The 21798-nt window shown below is 41.0% G+C and overlaps 4 protein-coding genes across 4 annotated transcripts; all 4 read right to left on the bottom strand.

Moving 5' to 3' along the window:
• Positions 1-3971: 3971 nt before the first annotated feature.
• On the bottom strand, positions 3972-4688 carry LOC311058267 (phosducin-like protein 3; the record flags this gene model as incomplete). Its single annotated transcript, XM_084075648.1, has 1 exon — positions 3972-4688. One exon carries the CDS (start codon positions 4686-4688, stop codon positions 3972-3974), a length of 717 nt encoding a protein of 238 aa, XP_083931774.1.
• A 432-nt stretch (positions 4689-5120) lies between these two features.
• LOC311059039 (cytochrome b-c1 complex subunit 7-like) lies at positions 5121-5456 on the bottom strand (the record flags this gene model as incomplete). Its single annotated transcript, XM_084076615.1, has 1 exon — positions 5121-5456. The coding sequence occupies one exon, from the start codon at positions 5454-5456 to the stop codon at positions 5121-5123; it is 336 nt and encodes a 111-aa protein (XP_083932741.1).
• Positions 5457-6108: 652 nt separating this feature from the next.
• LOC311058851 (derlin-2-like) lies at positions 6109-6762 on the bottom strand (the record flags this gene model as incomplete). Its single annotated transcript, XM_084076377.1, has 1 exon — positions 6109-6762. One exon carries the CDS (start codon positions 6760-6762, stop codon positions 6109-6111), a length of 654 nt encoding a protein of 217 aa, XP_083932503.1.
• Positions 6763-11099: 4337 nt separating this feature from the next.
• Positions 11100-21217, bottom strand: memo1 (mediator of cell motility 1). Its single transcript, XM_084077343.1, has 9 exons — positions 20953-21217; positions 17884-17965; positions 17475-17543; positions 17153-17265; positions 16266-16377; positions 15496-15638; positions 14999-15075; positions 14779-14883; positions 11100-14022 (listed from the first exon to the last, which is right to left on the bottom strand). The coding sequence occupies exons 1-9, from the start codon at positions 21011-21013 to the stop codon at positions 13891-13893; spliced, it is 894 nt and encodes a 297-aa protein (XP_083933469.1). The 5' UTR covers positions 21014-21217; the 3' UTR covers positions 11100-13890.
• Positions 21218-21798: the final 581 nt, after the last annotated feature.

The following is a 21798-nucleotide window of genomic DNA, read 5'->3' as shown; positions in this document are numbered from 1 at the left end:
GATTTCAATACTTTTGTCATTAATATGTATTATTCAGTAATACTGAATGCCATTTTGACAATTTAGAGCTGAATAACAGAATCAAATTAATAGTTTGCAATACAAATATTTCTGAGGAAGCTGAGGAAATGCAGCTAGTTTTTGGAAGATTGTAAAGTCACTAAAAGCTAGGCCTTTTCTCTCCCATCACAGATTGAAAGTGAAAGTTGTGTTATTTTAGATAAATCTGATATCTGTGATGTTTTTAACCATCATTTTATATAATCTGGCCATCTATTGACAGAATGTCTGTTAATCTATCTCCACCAGATCATGGTTGTGAATCGGTTACTGACAATTCACTCAACTCACTTTTTCCATCCAGGTGAAAGCTTTTCGTTTTTTGTTTAGACCAGTAACACATACTGACGTTTTAAATGCACTTTCACTAATATGCACTAAGAAATCTCCTGCATCTTAGTGCATGTATAATTGCTTCACCGCTTGCCCATATTTTATATTTAACACTTACTTCAGGCACAATTACTGCAATATGGAAATACGTCAAAATCAAAATAGCCAAGATCCTTCAATCCCTAGTCAGTTCCCAGATATGTGCATTCCTGAATACACACAACATACTTCAACCCCAACAGTCAGGTTTCAGACCAGGTCATAGCACTGTAACAGCTACAGCGCTTGTCACAAACAATATACTAAAAGGTATAGATAATCACCAACACTGTGCAGCTATTTTCATTGATCTGGTTTTCAAATTATCTGACAGGGAGAATGCAAGCTGTTGTTGCTGATGATTTCAGATCCAGGTCTCTACATTGTTCAATTTTGGGTCTTCTTTTATTTACTCTTTATGTTAATAATAATACTGCACTCCCCTCCCTGCACAGTGATGTCCATTATTACGCTGACAACACAATTTTATGCAGTATTGGCCTAATACTGTATGCCTAAAAGAATTGGCCCAACTCTTGAAATGGCCGCTGCAAATGTGCAGACTGCCTTTGATAGGTTTCACTCTCCACGCTGAAGCCTATTGAAGCAGTCTACCACAGTGCTATGCGACTCATCACTGGCGATGGTTTTCACACCCATCGTTATATTTCATGTGAAAAAGTGGGTTGGCCATCTCTCGCAGTTCGTAGAGAGTAACATTGTATTTTATTTATTTATAAGGCCTTGTGTGCTAAGCTTCCTTTGTATCTATCCTCACTTTTAGAACCAAAGGTTACTGGACATTCAACACGTTCACAGACACACATTAGATATATATCAGTCCACATATGAACAGTGAACAAGGAAAGACTGCTTTCTTTTATTATGCTCCACACAAATGGAACAAACTTCAGGACTCTCTGAAACTGGTTTCGATTGGTCTCCATAGAGACATTTGGGTGCTTCTTGAGGACACATTGCACCTGTTTCACATAACCCTGTATTTATTTGCATCTGTGGTTTGTTTTAATGTAGTTTGTTGTTTTTCATTATGTATTGTATTGTGTAACTGTACTTGTATTCATGCCGTAATCAGGGCGTCCTTGAAAAAGAGAGCTTGCTCTCAAAGGGCTTCCCTGAATAAATAAAAGAGAAAAAAGAAAGAAAGAAAAAACAAACATTAAATTAATAGTTTGCTGTACAAATATTTTCCGGATCGACCAGGGGGTCTGGCGTACATGAGGCTTTGTACCTGTTTTCTCCATACATGGGCATGGTCACTTTGTCCTTAGGCCCCAGCCATAAAAGTCTGTCCCCCTTTCGTCCATACATGGGCATGTTTTGTACCTGTTTTCTCCATACATGGGCAAAAAACAGGTTTTGGTCACTTTGTCCTTAGGCCCCAGCCATAAAAGTCAGTCCCCCTTTCGTCCATACATGGGCATAGACACAGGCTGACACGTCATGTGAAGTCCGGGTCTGGCAGAACCAGGTCTCCTGGTCTTGTTCTGGGTCAAAAGGGTATGAGTTGAGTTATTTAATATTATATTTATACATATTTATGTTGTTCTGTTTTTTGATGGCCTCCAGACAAATTTTACCATTTACCATATATAAATCATATTGAGTTAAAACATTTTGCTTAAAAATTATGTTCAAAAGATTTGCACAAAGGTTCACAGTCAGGTTCACAGTCCTTTGACAATGCAGCCTGATGAAAGGGGTTTCAGTTGATTAGATCTGTCTGTTGGTAAAACTGAGAACAGATAGCAGTATGCAGATATAACAATGTCCAATGATTAACTTGAGTAATTGTCTCTCTTCAACATCTCTTTGGTATCTATCTATATATACATTTCTAAACCCAAAACCCCCCAAAAAAACCTGCCACTGTGTGGGACTAAACACAAAAACAACATATCAATGTCACTAACAAGACACGCCACAACGTGCAGAATTACTACGCGCAGTCTGTAGGCCACTTCATACTGCTCAGCACACATCTGCCCCCTCGCAGCATAATTAATTGCGGCCAACACAAACTCACAACATTACAGTCGGCCATGTTGTTCCTTAGCGTCATCGCCGACCACCGCCCAACGAGACCCAAGTGAGGTCAGACAACACACTCCATATTTGGGCATAGCTCCATTGGGAACATCTCCTATTATGGCTTTATATAACCGCCCAACGAGACCCAAGTGAGGTCAGACAACACACTCCATATTTGGGCATAGCTCCATTGGGAACATCTCCTATTATGGCTTTATATATTATAGAGACCAACAAACACAAAGCACCGCGCAGCGGCTAGGGGGGAGGGGCGCGCAGCGCCCCGACCCTCTAGTATAGTAAAATGTGAGTTATTTAACTATTTAACTTTAAAATGTTTGTTTAAAGTGTTTAAGGTATCATTATATTGTTTGTGTAGGACCATAGCAACAAGCCTGCATAAATCCTCAATGGGTATTAAAAGGCTGGCAAAATGCAGTAAAAAAAAAAAGGTCTTCCAAGTCCTTTGTGCATATTTCACCCATGCAATAGGCACAGGTAGGGTATTGATACATATTATACAGACACACAGAACTAAAAGCAATGAACTTGTAGGTCTGCTATTTTGAGTGAGCGACTCCGGCATCGTACGATGAAATTTTAATCGGGCTTCAGCCCACATTAATCAAAACAGTGCAGACAACAACAAAGCAGCAACTGGTGGAGGAATGGAGATCTGTAATCTCGTCCATATCACTGTAGTCGCAGTGCAGTGTGCTGACCAACTCCGTCGCACCAGGCATCAGCAACAGTTGACCTTTTTATACAGAATGTGCTGCAGTGATGGCAGGCATTTCTCCATGTCATCCATAATAACATTTTACTGTACGTCACTTACAGTACATAATGTCATTGTTATGTGTCTGCTTGCTAGTGATATTCCGGAAGGTTTCATATCCGACTTGAGTGGCTAGAGTGTCCAGACCGAGACACTGTAGAAGTTGTGATTATTAAAATTTAAATCCACCTAGGAATGTGGTTACATTTTCATTTCGTTTTTTGCTGTACAGATAAAAAAAATCCCACCCTGTGTGAAGGAAGCGGTGCCTTTGATGAGTGGCCTCCTGGTGGCGCTATAATAGGGCGGGGCGGGGCTTCAGCAATTAATGCTCGTCCCTATTGGTGGTGTAAGTCCACATACCAAATTGGGACTTGCTGGCATGCTGCGAACTGGAGTTATAGCTGTGTAAAGCGCTGTTTAAAGCCAGTGGCCTCCTGGTGGCGCTATAATAGGGCGGGGCGGGGCTTCAGCAATCAATGCTCGTCCCAATTGGTGGTGTAAGTCCACATACCAAATTTGGACTTGCTGGCATGCTGCGAACTGGAGTTATAGCTGTTTAAAGCCCGTGCTCAAACGGACAAACGGACAAACGGACAAACGGACATACGGACGGACATAGTCAAGAGTAGAGCGGCTGGCACCGCTAAAAACAATCTGATTCCAATGTGGATAGGCCAAAAATGTGATTTGTGCTTGTGCTGCCAGTCTAGTCTTCGACTTCTGAGTCGCTGTCTTCCCGCATGGGGAGTGACGATCTGATTGAGGTCAGGAGTATGTCTTGGATCTGCTTCCTGGGGTTCTCCTCCAGGTCCGTTGTCACAGCTCCGGTCTGCGATAACCCCCACTCCAAATCTTCAGCTTTTCGATTCTTACCACCGAGGACGAATGGTCCGATAAACGACGCCTTCAGCTCTCCCTCAAAGTAGACAAAGATGGTGGGAAGGTTGTGGTCGGGATAGTTGTTGATACAGGTCTTGGAGATGGACTTGAGGAACTTGGTCTGAGGGAACTTCCTGGCCAGCATGCAAAGGTGCTGGTTGATCAGGGTGCACAGAGGAATGCCCTGTGCATAGAGGTGCAGCACCACCCAAACGCCGGCCCCGGCCTGGTTGACTTCCTTGACATAGTCCTGTCCAGAGATCTCCCCCACCTCCCCGAACACATTCTTCACCTGAGTCACCTTCCACTCCGCCAGGCGCTTCTGCCTGTAGGTCTCGATGGCAGCCTCATCCTCGTCATCGAACTCATCCTCGTTTTCGTCCAGCTCATCAAGTGTCATGCTTTCATAGGTTTTCACAGCAGACTGCCGCTGTTGGAGAGCCAGCTCCTCCTCTTCGTCATCTTTGGGAATTTCTTTGGGAGGAAGAATGCCCTTCTGCCGCAGAATATCATTCCACTCTGTGTCTTCATTTGGGTCCTGCATTGTGACAACTCGGAATAGTCTTGTTAGCCGTTTCAACTTTGCTAGATAATAGTGCTGGACCCTCGGCAGCTTGCAGCCTCTTCTCTGGTGCTGGCGCAGTGCCGGTTATAATAATATTTGAAGGCCAGTCTATGACGTCAGTACTATGACATCAGTACTATGACATCAGTACTATGACATCAGTACTATGACGTCAGTACTATGACATCAGTCACCTCCTTATTTGGGCATGAAGCACAGATGGGTCCGACAATTAGGAGAGATCTCTCCAATATCTTAACCCATAATGGCTCGTTCTTTTCTTTCTTCAAGAAAATGTATTTTTATTTAATGTTTAAAGGTTACAATTTATTTTACATATTGGTTATTATGTTATATATATATATTTGTATAGCAAACCAAAGGCCCAATAAAACTATCACAGCGTCTATTTTATTTCTTGTCACACTCCTCTCTCTCTTTCCTTTCACGAATAACCTCGTCCAGGTATGGTGTCAGATAATGGTTATCCTCCTCATATGTTGTGTGCTGGTCTTTGGGTAAGATCTGGTGCTTCATGGAGAGGTCCAGGGCTCTCTTGAAACGGAACATCCTGTCGTTGTACACGTTCTCTGGAAGTCTCCGCAGCGCCTCCTTCACATCGTCATCTTCATTGATGGTGTCATCACGCATCAAACCGATCTTATTGAAGCCACATAGGTTGTAATACCATTTACGGAATCCAACCAGGAGCCTCCCTGTCACTGATGCTTGTGCCTTCAGTGCCATTTCTTTGCTTTCTCTTGGTCTCTCACGCTAATGCCCCTCACTACGTGTCGACAGCGTTTATGCAGAGCTGCCTCAAATATCGCATCATCAAACATGATGTCAGTCTTACCCAAATATGGAGTTCCACACGGCTCCAGAACTGGCCTACTCTGATCTGTGCTCAGGATGACTGAGGGTCTAGGATCATGCCCGTGGTGCTGACCTAGAATTCTGGTGCTTCTGTCTGCCATTTCTGACGGGCCTGGAGACTAGGCAGGTAGTATTTTAGTGCTTCCAGAAATTATTTTCTAGCATGTCTGTCTATGCCACACGTTTCCACACGTTTCAATCAAATGGAAAAAAAAAGATCTGAATTAATTCACATAACAGTTAACATTTACCCTCATTTTACAATTGTCAAATATTTTCTTTCTGAGATTAAGCCAAATTTCAGGTTCAGGTTCACAATGCAAGGTTGTTCTCTGCTGTTTTGAAGAGGTTTTGAGGTATCTCCCCCTATGAGCTCTGATCATTTGGGATTTTCCAGAATTTGAGAAACAGACCATGTTTTTTCCTTCAGCAATGGCCGGTAGGGATGGGGCTCTTTGTAATCCCCCAAGGCACTGCCTACCCCTAAGCAAATCCTCCAGGGTGTTCCACAGGAAGAGGGCTGTTAGTTGACATCTTCCTCTGGAATGTCAAACAGCATCTTTACAATAGAAGGGGTCTTCAGCCACCTGACACCACCTGGCTGGTTGGGGAACACATCCTCCAAGAAGTAATACACATGACCGACAGCGATACCTAATAGATCCACAATGATGGAGTTGCCCAGCAGCAGTGAGAACCCCAACAGCACCCAGGGCAAGAAGGGTGCCTGAAAGTTAAAGAGGCCAAAGAAGTTCATGTGGATATGGGGGTTCCGTCGGCTCCACACGTATACCAGCATGATCGTAAAGGCCTGTCCCAGAAAAAGTAGACTTACAAAAAGGCAAAATATCGTCATCAGCAGCCCAGCAAAAAGGAACATAAACACAAAATCAGCAGTGCGCCCCCTGAATGACCCCTCCTCCAGCCAACGGCAGTATTGATACAGGAAAATCATGTTGAAAAGGAAGCTGAAGCCAACGGGACCAAAATACAAAAAGTTGGTTATTAGCCGCCAGACCTGGTATTTTCTTAGAATCAAGTTAGGGTTAAAATAGAGTTGAAAAGGGGTGATCAGCTCTAGTTGCACTGCAGCTGTTGTGAGGACACATGCGGTTATGTATGCCCGAGTTACAACCGGGATCTGAAAGTATTCCTGTCTTAAAGCCCGATACGCCATTTTACCACATGCAACGGGTAGGAAGGCGGCTTGCGGCACTTTGGTGAGACGTCAGGGTTTTGTTTCCTCTGTTGATAACAATAATTATGCTAATCGGGGTGTGACAGTCAGGCTCTTTAGAGGTCAACTGGCCACCTCCTGTCTGCCGCCTAGCTTATGTGATGTCAAAGACAGTGATGTCAGTGACATCTCCTTACATCATTCCTCCAGAAAATGTATTTTTACAGTATGGCCATCTAGAAGAACGTTAGTATATATACATATATCTATATATATATATGTCTGCGTATTACTGTCCCCAAAACGTTTGTGTCCTTGTGTCTGTCTGTCCACAGCCAAACCACTACGGTGCCATTTCTTTTGTGCACACTGGATTTTGTACATTTGTTTTGTGTACGAATATTTTTCTCAGATCACCGTCGCTCCATATTTGAGAAGGACTGACATCATCAATATGATGGCCGAGATTCAAAGGGAGGCCACGTCATTATTTGACCCCTTAATCACCACACTTGGTCATGTCATTACAGGCAAACAAATCAAAAATGTTGAACATAGCTGATCTACAAGCTCACATCGCATCGATGCAACGTAGTTAGAGATTGTATATTGTCCATTATTTGTCGTACAACAAAGTGTATGGGGCTTAAGATGGGTTAATGAGCCATCTTGATTGGACACGGTAAACATGTCTGAAGAGCCATCTTGATTGGTTAAAGGAGTAGTTCACCCCAAAAAATCTAATTAATTACACACCCCGTGAAGCATTGAATTCATGGAGTTTTTTTAGTTTTTGTTGCATTCCTAAGTCAATAATTTGATTACTAGTGGAAAGATGCTAATGTAGTCTCCATCAGTCATCAAACTATTGGCTTAGGAATGCGACAAAAACAAAAAAATATCCATGAATTCAATGCTTCATGGGGTGTGTAATTGATAGAAAATAAGTCATTTTTTGGGTGAACTACTCCTTTAAGGTAAACGTGTGGAGATTACAGAGTTGAATAAGATACTAAGCAGAGATGATGTGAATAAAGAGTGATGGGACTGGTAACATCAGGTGCATCTTCCTTCCTCATAACGGACCTTGCATCATTGTTAAGCATATCCAGAATCTTGAAGGCACATCTCAGTAACTCAGGAAAACATGAATCCGCTGACTCTTTGGAGAAAGAACAAATACAATATGTACTATAGGGCTGCACATTTAATCTACAATACAGTACCATCATGAAACTTGGAAATTCAAACATATTTGTCCTCTGTTGCAGCTTGCCCTGGTCTCATCATCACACAAGGATACAGTCGCGAGGTTTTCCAGCTGTGCTTTGCTTAAATGAACATGGATCCACTGAGACAGACCATCCCCTTTTTAGATCAGGTGCAGTATCAGGTGTGCCTCCCTTATGTCCAGTACCTTGTCTGTAATACAGGTCTTTCACTGTGTTTCCATAGACAGTCCATGCAAAGTGAATTGCAATAAGACTAAAAACCAACCAACTTAACAGGATTTTAAATACAGACACTCTCATATCATTGGCAAGCCAGTCATCCATAAATCCAGAGAGAAACGACATGAAACCGGCAACAACACAGGACAAAATCTGAAAGTCCCATGGATCCTTCATTGTTTACGGCTATTTGGTTAATATTTTTAGCTAAAGCGTACAGATTGGCCATAGCACTTCTTTTTTAGATCACCCACTTTGGATGTTTTCCGTTGTAAACGTTGTTAGACGGTCCTGGCTCTTCAACAACTGGACGTCTTGGTCTCTCTCTTTTGGCTTCTTTGTTGACTTTAGTTAAGTCTCTGATATACTCGTTCCTGGTCTGTGCATTAAATAGTTGAAGACTATTACTTAGTCCGATTAGCCGGTCGCCTGGCTTATTTGATGTCAGAGACAATGATGTCAACAATGACATCACTGTCATTGTGACGTAAAATCAGAGCACTCACAGTAGCAGGGTTTGGCTGGCTCATTTCCAAACTCAGTTTAGTATCTGATAAATCAGTGGTTCTCAACCAGTGGTCCGGGGAGACCACGAGTGGGTCCTAGAGGAGGTTCCAGGTGGTCCCCAGCTAAATGATGGAGAGTTGGTAACCAAATGGACCCATAGATCTTTAACTCTTGAGAGCGTAAAATGTTAAATTGTTGTTAAACATCTGCATTACTTAATTTACAAGATGTCTACTCAATTAGAGAAAGAATTGTGATTTTGATCAACGTTTGCCTGTTATCTCTTCTATGGTACCACATTAATACAGCAAAATCCAAAACGTCGTGGGTCTGAGAGGCTAAATCTCATAAAATAGTGGTCCGTGGCTCAAATGCCGAATAAATAATGAACCTTGATATGAAAAGGGTTGAAAACCACTGTGATTAATGATTAACCTTTAACCCTCCTGCCCTCTCTCAAGGCCAGGGGGCCTTCGATTTTCTTAAGCAAGCCATGTCCTTGTCCTCTGGTCATGTGAGTCAATCAATCTCGTCATGCGAATCAATTTAATGCCAGGGACACAAGCAACCTCAACAGGCCCGGGCAGGAAAGCCGGCGCCCTCGTTGGAGCGACCCTGGATGGGGTTGAGGAGGTGGTGAAGGTGTGTATAGCGAGGAAGCTGGGCGCTATCATGGACAACCACTTAAACCCCCATCACATGGAGATTGTGGATAGGTTTAGCAGGAGGGATAATGATAGATTCATCTTCCCCAAGGGGACACACAAAATACTATGAATCCTGCACTATGACAGCACTGCTGAGGGTGTATAGTGTTATATATTGTGTTAATCATTGATGGTGTCTTTTACCCTGCTGTAGGCTATCTTCAGTACTTTTCTTGCCCTGTGACTATACGCTATCTTAACTGTTATTGATCCCGTGGGGGAAATTCAGTCACCAAAGACGTCTTTGGTGACTGAATTTCCCCCACGGGATCAATAACAGTCTTATTTGATCTTAATTTGAATACAAATACTTAGTCCTATCAAACCAGTCATCTATGGTCTTCCTAAAGTGCATAAACCCACAGAGGGGGTTCCCCGCAGTGTTGGCCTATCATAGCAAGTATTAGATCTCTCACTGAACCTTTTGTCTTCTGTGTCAACTATCACATTAGATTAGACCACTAGTTCAGAAACCGTGTATGTCCACAACTGTCCCTCTTTTTTATTATTTATTATTTAGGATCGGGTAGATCTAAACCTTAAACTGACCACATGCCGTTATGGGTCTGTCTATCTTAGCAGGGATCATCTTGCAAACTGCTGGACCAATCAGTGTAAAGTTTCTTGTGCATGCTGCCAGTATGCCAAGTAAGTACCTTCACATTTTTATATATTGTTTAAATGTTTAACTTTCATTTCAAGTCAATGGCAGTCAGACTAGGCTGAAACCATGCCCAAATATGGAGTCTTACATCATAGGTGACTGACATCAGATTGGCCACATGAAGTCAGAGGTTCACATGAAACCATGTCGTTATCAGACTCTGCCTATTCTGAAAGTAATCATTGATGGAGTGTTTCTGCAGTAACAGAGGTCTCTCCAGCTCTTTAGTAAACAGAAAATACATTTTCAGGTTGGGATACCAATTTTATCCAGTCAGGAGAGAGAACACTGGAGAAAAGCTTTTAATCAATCATGTGTCCAGTGATTTTTTTTAAATAAAATGTCTATATAATCCATTATACAATGGTACATCTTTCTCAGTAGAGCCACAAAGGTGTAACCACTTAAACCTATATAGCCTATTTGTCTTTGTATGTCAAATAATGAACATAGCATATCTGCAAGCTCACAACACATTTCATTATGTTAAATTGTAGATCTGTTATTTTTGTCTAATGTTCACCAATTATGACATGCTCAGAATAGGAACACTAGGGTTTATGGATCTTTTTACTGACCCATAACTAGAAATAGTACTTTATATCACTTGTTGAACTGGATCACTACTGAATGTTATATAAACAGCATTTTTATTTCTACAATGGTAAACAAAGACAGCTTATTTAATTTAATCCCTCAACCGACTCCCTCTGCTGGCAAAAGTCACAATACAATTAGTTACTGATGTATATGCTGCTATTCTTGCTCAGCCATCATTATCAATTGACTTTAAAACATTATGAATACTTTCATCTCAAACATTTCTTTACCATATCATTATGCACTGGATTCAAAATAAATTAGGCTATTTCTCAATTGAAAATAATGAACAGAGAAAACTAACATAACATGGTATGACAATTAAGGAACAAGAACCAACCATAATTGCAAGGCATTCATTTGCTGTAAGATTACATATAACTAAGGAATAAGACACCAGAGAAGACATGCTTTTCAGTAGATTTTACTGTTTTTGTAACATGGATCCGAGGTCTTTATTCGGAGAGCATTTTGGGATGCTCGTCAGTGGAACCTGAGATTAAAAAAACTCCTTTGTGGGAGTATTTAAGTAGTATATATTTTATAGGTTTGTGACGAGTGAATTCCTATTCTCTATGCAAGAAAAAATACAAAACGAAAAGAAACTAAACAATCTGATAGTAAAACAAAGGACCATGAACAGAAAAATGAACAGTGTTGAGGTTCAGCCTTCGTCTCTCTACAAGAATAGAGGTGAGGTGGATGATAACAGAACACCACTCCCAGCTGGAATAAAGAGATAACAGTTGGTGCCATTTTAGACCAACGGATGGGGACAGGCCACGCACTCCTACAGCGATGGGTGGAGACATAGTTGGGCACAATGTGGAGGCCATTACATGTGAGGGGTGACATTAACTGAGATATACATTCTAAAAGAAACCTCAAAACAAAAAATTCAATGTGCAACAGCGATCCAAGGCACAATAGCACAGTGTGTCATGCTTTACTAGCCTCCCTTAAATTTACTCTGAAGATCAAGTGAATCAGGGGCTTCCTCGGTTTGTTCTTGTGCCCACTTTGCTGAAACAGATGGGTAAATGTCAATAGTGCCGCCACTCACGGTACTGCGCTCAAACCCAGCAGTAAGGGTTTCGGAATGACAGAACGGCCTCACCTGAACAAATAATGCTCGACTTCAGCAGCTAATGCATCTGTCAGTAACAAGTCATAATTGAAGGTCAAATGAAGGAGGGCATACATTGTGCTTTGCATGCCTCCAAAAACGGCTACATTTATACTGCCACTTTGAATCCGATTCATTTCCCCCCCACAGATATAGCTAACATTTGAGGTATTTTACACAGCAGCATTACACAGACAACATAAAAATACTATGACAAGAATGTTCTGAATCAATGTTTGTAATAAGCAATTGCCATGACATTTCATAGTCTAAATATTCCTAATATTTCTAGTTTCTACATGTCAGGATTCAGACCTACAACACCCAAGGTATGGTCAAATCTGTTGTTGGCTATATAACGATTCCTGCCACTAGGAGAAAAACCTCGATATCTTCTGTGAATTGTCCCATAGACTTCAAAAAGGAAATTAGTAATTAGTAAGTAATTAGTCTTAAGCAGGAGTGTGATAACAAAACCGATCTTAGTTGACTTGTTCTCATGTTCTGCATATTGCCTCAGTAATTCAGAGGATTCATAGCCGATTTTTATAGACAGTGAATTACAATGAGGGCAAAGGAAAACTTGAAAAGACAAAGATTACCTTGGAGTTTAGGGCTGTCGAACATGGAAGTCATTGCAATATACAAATTACATGAATGACTTTAGTGTCCATTTTACTCAATAAAATAGTATTTTCCAAGTTCCTTTGGCACCCTAAAGTTGAGGTCTGTTTAACCAATGTGGCTGAAAATTACGAACACGATCATCTTAAATGTAAGCTCAACATTTGCACTTCAGCCACATGTGGAAATAAATCTACTGTAGGTTTCATCTAGAATCTGATCTTGATCTGATTTGAGAAATACTTCTGAACGCAATGCTCAAGACGGGTCTGAAGGACCTAGAACAGGTTTCCTGTGTGGAGAATCAAGCAGAATCAAAGTGGCAGTAAGGGTAGAGGCTAAACGTGTCTACGTCGGCTTAAACTTCCTGAATATTCAGAAAGGATTACCTATTCTGTAACACTCACTACTGCAGTCTGACCAGAATGAAACATCTATTCAGTGCTACTAGAATCTCAATTCAATGTGGGTGCAGTGTTGCCACAACCAAACCATTGGGCAAACTCTATTGATGACTGGAGCATGAAGGACAACACTGCCTTTGTTAAAACGCACCGCCACATTGCTCGTAAATACTCGTATCTCTAATAAAACTACAAAATAGAGAGAAATAAAGGGAACAATATAGGAATAAAAGATATTTAAACAAGACTATTATGATGATAATTATAATAAAGGTTTTTTGGTATTTTACAGCAGGGGGTTAGTGAACTTTGTTGGGTGCAGCCCTTTGTTAGAATCTACAATTGTAGGCATATGTTGAACTGTGGTAGAAGCTACCTATGATACTATTCTCAATTTTAGTAGCATATAACTTGAAGCAGACAGTCAAAACACTCATTTCATTTTCATCTGGCAACATTTAGATATTCTGATTTGATTTCCATTTAAATCTGCAGTTGTATTATCATTCCTTATGAAGATGAAGATTACCTTTATTAATCCCCATGGGGAAACTCTTATATATTCTCCTTGTGTTATCTTATCTTCTTATCTGAGGCAAATATTACATGAGCACAGGTCGCAAAGAGTGCAAATGTAAAGATTACATTACAACTTTGAGGAAAACAAAAACGATTAAGAGAGGACAACTACAGTCCTGGCAAAACTCCCCAAGTAAGACTTTCCCCTCCACGTTTGTTCCGCGTCAAAATGATAAGCACTCCTATCTCTTATCCCCTTTGCTCCTGCTCAATCTCAATCTGCACTTCAAGCAAAACATTTCAACGGAAAGCTCTGAATCACACTTCAAACAGAGGAGGGTGGAGAAAGGCAGGAGCGTTGAGGGAGAAAGGAGACTGTATTGGCTTTAAGTGTCTAGGTCCTTCCTGCAGATAGTGGGGTGTAGTTAGGGGGCAGGGGGTTTCTGGGTCAGGGTATGGCGATAGATAGTAAGGGGGAGGGGGGGGGGGGCTGGAGGTGCTGCAGTGGCTCCTGGGAAAGCTGACCTCAATGAACGATGAGTGCCCCAGCAGCATAACTCACAGAGCTGTCCTGCCAGTTCCTGCACTCACTTGACTGGGCATAGTTCAGGAACGAGAAGTTCATTTCTAACCCGTTCTTCCTCAGCTCTTCCACAGCCTGCAGAGATAATATAGACATTTGGTCATACATTCTCAACACACATGCATGCTTGTATATACAGTATATATACACACAAGATTAATTACAGAGGCTTGACTCCCTTCCACTTTATAGGCTTTCCAATTATTTGATAATGTAGAGTATGCACATGCGTCACTTTTCCACCGGGACACATCCTCTAGAGTGGCAAAACATTGAGCAGCATGGAGCATTGGAGTTTGCGCTCGTTGGAAATTACTCAACGGTCCTGCGTACCACCCGTTTCTAAGTTGCACATAATGCAGGAGGCATTATTGCGTTATTGAAAACGAGCGCTTCCAAACTCACCTGCACGGAATTTCTTGACAGAAAGTAGCTCATAACATGTCTACGGTGGATTTTTATGAAACAAAAACGTTGCAGATAGAAAGAGGATAATTTAAGCTTTCCATACAGCTGCCATGTTGGCGAGTTTGTCGTTTAAGCTTTCCATACAGCTGCCATGTTGGCGAGTTTAACCTCTTGTCGTTTAATAATATTTTGCCACTCGGTAGACGTTCGCGCATAACTTCCGGGTACGATGATGTCACGCACATAGCCTCTATTCTTGTCATCTACTAAGTGCTCGTCGTCCCAAACTTAACTGCCATCACCCCTTTTATACTGACCATATTCACACGGCAGCCATTTTGCCATTATGTCAAATCAATAATTTGACATAATAATAATTATTATTTGTGTAATTGGTTTTACTTCTGCGGTCACAGAACTCACATGTAGCAGCACTCCAATGGGGTGACGTCCACAGATGGTATTGTGATATTTCTTCAAGTAGTTTGTAAAGGACATGGGATCCAGTTGTTCTATAATGCCCATCCCCTTCACAAGCAGAGGGAAACAATGAGCGATGATGAAGCATTATATATTTTGTTTACAAATGCGTTTTGAATAAAATTGTATGTCAATTTAACAGATGTGGCAACAACAGACATACCATTTTATCAAGGTGCTCAATAGATCGGTAGATCTCCCCTTGGGATTCGTCGTAGTATGTGTAGCGGAACCGCTGACCTTCAAAGAAAAGAAAAGAATCTGTCGGTGGATGTCTGGATACAGAATTACATCATAACATTTTAGGCCCAGAGGATGATAGTGATTTTAAACTACATCTTATATCACGGTATATATATTCAAGACAAGAAATGTTAGTCTCTCTTTTCATGCAATTCTCCACTGTCAAATGTGTGGCTGTTTAGTCACTATGTGACATTAACTACATTGATAGATTTTTGATTTACCAGAATACCCAGAATGCACTGTGAAGCCATTAACCCTAGTGGCAGAGGCACAATGGCTGTAGTCTTTAATGTTTGTGTGACTACAGGGTGTCAACAGACCAACCATGTATTGATGATTACCTCTACCATTAAAGACATGAATATATGATTGAAAAACAATGGAGTACTGCCTTTAGCTGTTCTCAATATCTACCCCAATGGCAGAAGTCTGATGAGATGATGAAGAGGTTGGAAGGGTCTGCCAGGTACTTGCTGAGCAGCTTCCCATACTCCTGTTCCTTCGACTCGCTCAGGGCACCCACCAGCACAGGAACAATGCTAAATTCATCTTTATGGCTGTAAATGGAAATTAATGTAACACCGTAACACTGAATTAATGTACGATACAACCTGGGTTTTATAACGGCACTAGTCAAAATCTAGTCAGACATCAGGTTACAAAGGAAGAAAATAAACAGCAGCCGGCATCAGACCCTGTAACACGGCATCTTGATTTTTTCACAGATCATCCATCGGTGAAAATTGATTAGAAAACCTCCACAGATTTGGATTATAAAGATGACGCTGGTGTAATTAGCCCGCCTCTCAGTCCCCATGGGAAACCTATTACCTACCCGTCTACCTACAGTATACTGATTCTGTTTCTTCTTCATTCAATATGACAAATGTGCTGCCATCTCAGTTGCCTTCACATTACCTGATCAGAGCTTTTCTACAACAAGGAAATTGCATTTAACTATTGCCAACCTGACAGAAGGCTGTATCAATTATGCATTCAACCCTTGCCATGTGTCACTGACTGACTGCACCAATGTGATTTCGGATGAACTAAAGAAGAGGGCGAAAAATAGTGAAACAAATGGCAAACTGTTCTCTTTGTTAATGTCAAGGTTAGGTATTGATAATTATGGGAGGGGGGTTTATATATTAATATATAGAGTATGCCAATCATTCACATCTTACCTCTCCATGGCTTTAGCAGTGTAAGGCAAGTGCATTTCAATACTGTGCTCATCTTCATCTGTCTGCAGGCTCATCCGCTCGAACATCCCAGTTTTCCAGAGGTCAGCATAAACTGCAAGAGAAGACCCTTTGTTTTAATGTGTCTACACTCTCAACATAATCATGGCCCTTCCTTATTACGTGATGATTTAATATTTTAAAGCATGGCCTCCTTTAAAAAGGCAAGAATGTACAGAATTGCTTTGCAGCACTGAACTTCACACAGAAGGTCTCTTTATTCTAACAGTCAGGGAGATGTCTGGCCCTAGAGGTTATTTAAAATGTATTTAATCTCCCCATGCTGCTTGAGGTCTGTATAACAAAGCAAGCATATCTAATGCATCTAATCCTCTCTAGATGAGAGAAACCACTCAATAAACAGAACTTGCCTTCATTTCTACTTACCAATGCTTGTGCTTTCCCCCCTATAATCCAATTAATTGAAATGACCAGAAACAACTAATTTCTAATGAGTCCTAATGCAAAACAAATCTATTATCATAAACTGAGGAAAAAGCTAGGGTATAAATCAAGTCATGTTTCCGTTTGCCTTTTCCTCACATTTCCCTGTTAATTCTTACATTCATCTTCAACAATGAAGCTTCTGATCAAAGCAGGAATACAAATTACATTATAAACTACAGTCCAAGTAAGTGTGACGCCTGATTTATATTTAGTTGCGCGCCGGTGCCACACACCCAAAAATAACAGATCTACAAGCTCACAACGCACCACAGCGCGAAGTGTTGCGAGCTTGCAGGTTGGCTATTTTCGGCGCACAACAATGCGCAACCACATACAACAAGCTTGAGAGAACACCGCAATTTAAGAAGAAAAACCATGAATACCCTTCTGGTCAATCCTCAGGTCGTAGAGGGGTGTTCTATAGACCTCTGCAGGGGAGAGGGCACAGCGGGAGAGGGGCACGTGGTGTGAGGGTCCCAGAATGAACACCCTACGACTGCAGGACAACAAGGCTTACGCTCATTCACACTTTCTCCCAAAGGTACACCACCAACACTGTATACTACCATCTAAGATCTAATTTTTCAATCCTACAAACAAGACTATATAGCCCCAGCATAGAGTGGGCACATTTTAAGATCACAAATATTCTGCTTATTTCCCCACAAGATGTTGAATGTAAAAAATAAACTGTAAATAACTCACGTAACCGATGGGTCAACTTGCTTATAGGCATGTGCTGCACAAGCGCCACAGTATGTATACCCAGCATGCCTGAACACAAGAACATATCCAATTAGACTTTTTAAATATATTCATTTATTTATATCTACAGTTTTGTGTAATAGTGAAAAAAGCAGATCTGCAAGCTCACGTGTCGCATCACGGCACATTGTGAGATCTGCTATTATCAATATATACATTATATATATTTTCTCTTTTTTTTTTTTTTTTTTACAATTTTTTAAAACTTTTCGGCTATGACTAAATTAGGGATTGATTATTCATTGATTATTTCATCAAAGTATTGATTCTTTTTTATCCATCAACCACTAGTATATGACACGTGGAGATGTTGTCCTCCCCTTTCAGAATGTATGCTATGCTTGCTTACGGTGCTATGATGGCTCTAGCAGGTCTGATAGAGGATTGTGCTTGGGACAGCCAGCCTTCCAATTGTAGATTCAGCTGGGATCCTGGCAAATAGTTGAGGAAAAAGGAAAAGAGTCAGATTTCTGATTTATTCCCGATTCTGGACACAAAGCAAACCATATAAGCAGTACCAATTAAACCAGACACTTTATAAACACCACTAATACATGAACATGAATTTTATGGCCCATGTAATTGACACAAAAGCTACAAGCTTGCACAATGCACAGTCCACTTTGTTTTATACGTAGCTCTAAGAATTGGTTATATTTAACAACACGTCCTGCCCAAGGCTACATTTGTCTATCTGATGTTTCAGCCAGTTTATACTTTCTCACACAACAGTGTCAAAATGCCAAGAATTGTGACAAGTATAAATATTAGGTATAAATAGTATCACTGCCCTCACCAAGCTCTTGGGAGCCAGGAAAATATGCACAAGTTATTTGTGACAAACTATCTAAGATTGTAACACAAATACAAAAGGAGTTTTGACCTGACAACTCTGGATGTCAGATGATAACACAATGAAGCAATCTGTTTATCTGTAGGGTCTTTACTTAAGTCTTTATTGGTACACTTTTTATACTCTGGATTATGGCATGTCCAGCTATCATGAGGACTCTTCCAATCTTGAGGATTTTATGTTTTATTTTAATAATGACAGACAAAAAAAAAGCACCGGGAAAGCATCCATGTCATTTTAGGTTTTATTTCATACTTTGGCTATTCAAAAATAGCAGATATACAAGCTCATAGCGTGTCACTTTGTGCCACGCTATGAGCTTGTAGATCTGCTAAAATCGTGAAAATGTGTGCAAATCTTTTAAAGATATATTTTTAAAGCAAACATTTCAACTCAAATCTTTGCTTCTGGAGGTACGTGGAACAAAATATTTTGAGATGGGGATCCGTGGATAAATTAAGTACATATCATTTGGGGGTCCTTGACATGAAAGAGTTTGAGCACCACTGACAACATACGTTTTTCAGAGAACTGTTAGGATTTAGAAGACATTTGTAGAATCAGGTCTTAATGGGTTAAATAACTAATGTTTGACTCAACTAACTTACATGTCCAAAGTACCATGAGGGGTTATCATTGTGACATTATAGTAGGACTGGCTTAGAGGGGATAAACAGGCAAGCTTTTGCTGGGCTTAATAGAAGGGAACTAGCAGCTAGCTGGTAAAATGGGGGAGGGGGTAGTGTTGCCATGTCCGCTTATTATAAGCGACTGTGGACTTCTTTTTTTGTAAATTTGCTTGTACATTTTGGTAGTTTGCGGGTTGTAGTTTTTTGGGGATCGTTTCTAAAGTGCAGTTGCTTATTTGGGCATGTTTCCAATTTGTTTTCATTATTATTTAAACCAGTGGTTCTGAAATATTTTCAAGAAAATGTTTTGTGCCACAGGGAGCATTGTGTTGTTAGAATGTTGTTGTTTTTTTAATCCACTGCAAGAGTTTTTGAAAATAGCAGATCTACAAGCTGTGATCAGCTTGTACATCGGCTATTTTCAAATAGCCGATAGCAGGTAGGAAAAACTGGAAATGTGCTCATTTGGCCTTATATAATTCGCTTCCTTTGGGCTTGTTTTCCTAGATCTGGTTGCTCGTTTCTCTCGCGAAAACTGGCAGCAGGGGGGGGGGGTCGGTGCAATATGAACCTTCAATTTGCTGCCCTGCCCAGTCCTTTGTTCCCAGGCAGAACAACACAACATTCTGTGGAGTCAGTGACCCAACATGACAGCAAAATAAAAGCGGATTGATTAAATCATTTGACAGTTGGGTGTGAATGGTTTCTTCCATCCTCTACATCACTGGTTCCCAATCTTTTTAGCTCTAGTCTAGACCCAAAAGACACATTTTGTGTCTCCCTGTGACCCAAACTAGTGAAAATAGCAGATCTACTAGCTCACAACGCGTTGCGTTGTGAGCTAGTAGATCTGCTATTGTCATTACTTGGGTTGTCTTTTTAGAAATGCATTCCCAAATCTAGACAGCTAGCAGGCCAGTAAGTTTTACTGTAAGGTTTTAGCCCAAGTTTGCTATTTTACAAGTTCAGGCTGACACCAAACAAACAGCCAAGTAAAACAAAAATAAATAAAAAGAAAATTGCAGAGCATATGCATTTGTTTTGAAAACATCTCCATCGACCATCAGGGAGAATGTGCTGAATAAGCTCAAAACAATTCATGCGATCGAATGTGATTCAGCTATAGCTGCTCGTTAGCATTAGCTGGATCACTGTCCTAGCTTGTTAGCTCTGGTCCAGAGCGAGTTCTCTCTAACGCTCTATGCTACTCCCCTTGACTGAACATTCCTACTGTGGGAGGTCTCCAACTTTAGTAAAACAATAAAGAAAACTGTTTCGCTACTCATCAAAACAAATGCTGTTTTGTGTTGTTGAAAGACTATTCTCCACGGTGGAAAACGTCTCAGCACCCCACCTTCTCTCTATAACACACTTTTTAGAGCAGAAAACAAAATATGTCCGTCAGACGGAAATAATTGTTATTGCTCACCTGCGCCCTCTACAGTTCTGGTCAATATAAAATTACCATTGACCAGATCTGTAGAGGGCGCAGGTGAGTAAATAAAAATAATTTCCGTCAGGCGGACATATTTTATTTTCTGCCCAAAAAGTGTATTATAGAGAGAAGGTGCGGTCCTAAGACGTTTCCCACCGTGGAGAATAGTCTTTCAACAATACAATACGGCCTTTGTTTTGATGAGTAGCGAAATCGTTCTCTTTATTTTGACTAAAGTTAGAGACCTCGCACGAAGTGGCATTTTCCGTCCATGGCATCCGCTCCTAACAGAGCGTTTAGAGAGAACTCGCTAACGCTCGCTCTTACCTCTGGACCAGAGCTGCTAGCTGGTCAGATCATGAATCAAACGGCTCCTATTGAACAAGCAAAACGATGGTACATATTACGACCAAACCCACTAAAACAGTGAAACAACACTGATCACAACCAGGCAGGACATCCAATGCTGCCTAAACGCCGGGGTTCTCTGGTGACAGTTACCCGAAGCAGAGTACCAGCTGCCGGCGTGACTTGCTTCTCTGCACACCACTCGGTTCGACATCTTGGTTCCCAAGCCGCCTATCTTGGTTCACTTTAAAAAATCTTTGTCAGGTGGGAAAAGAAAAATAAAAAAAACGTAAAAATCACACAAACGACGGTAGATAAACGCCGGTGTGCTGCTGTTGGATCAGAGGAACAGAAGAGACAAAGGCTTGTGGCTGCTGGCAGCTGCTACCAGTCTGTCTAGTCTGGTCAACCCGTCCCGTCGGTGTGTTGTTGTTACCAGTGTTGCCAGGTTTTCAGAGAGAAACAAGCAACCAGGTCTAGGAAAACAAGCCCAAAAGAAGCGAGCCCTTCGCCCTTTAAACCTAAAAAAAATCTGGAAAACAATTTGACATTTTAACAACACAACTCTTATGTGGGGGGATATGAGATTTGTGTTGTTCCCTGGCATAAAATGTTTTTTTATTTTGGACATTTGGACATATTTTCATTTCATGCCATGTTCCCTGGGCATAGCATGTTTACAAATGGGCATCCGCAGACAAATGCATATTAATTTGGGGGTCCTTGACATGAATATTATTTGAGAAACACTGGTTTAAACAAAATTACACAGCAAGCCCAAAATAAGCAAATACAGAAACATACACAGAAACAACAAGCCCACAAAACCTCAACTGCCAATTTTTACAAGCATCTTTACAGAAAAACAAGCCCAACGTCGCTTATAATACGCGGATATGGCAACACTAGTTGTTAACCGGCTGGGGAATTACAAAGTTAGCTGCTTTAGTTCTGTGCTGAACACTCGTTGTTTTATCTGACTGCTCGAGAAAGGATGCG

Source organism: Gymnoscopelus microlampas (assembly GCF_963454915.1).
Source record: "Gymnoscopelus microlampas genome assembly, chromosome: 13".
Lineage (NCBI taxonomy): Eukaryota > Metazoa > Chordata > Actinopteri > Myctophiformes > Myctophidae > Gymnoscopelus > Gymnoscopelus microlampas.
This window is presented reverse-complemented; position numbering and strand designations above follow the sequence as displayed.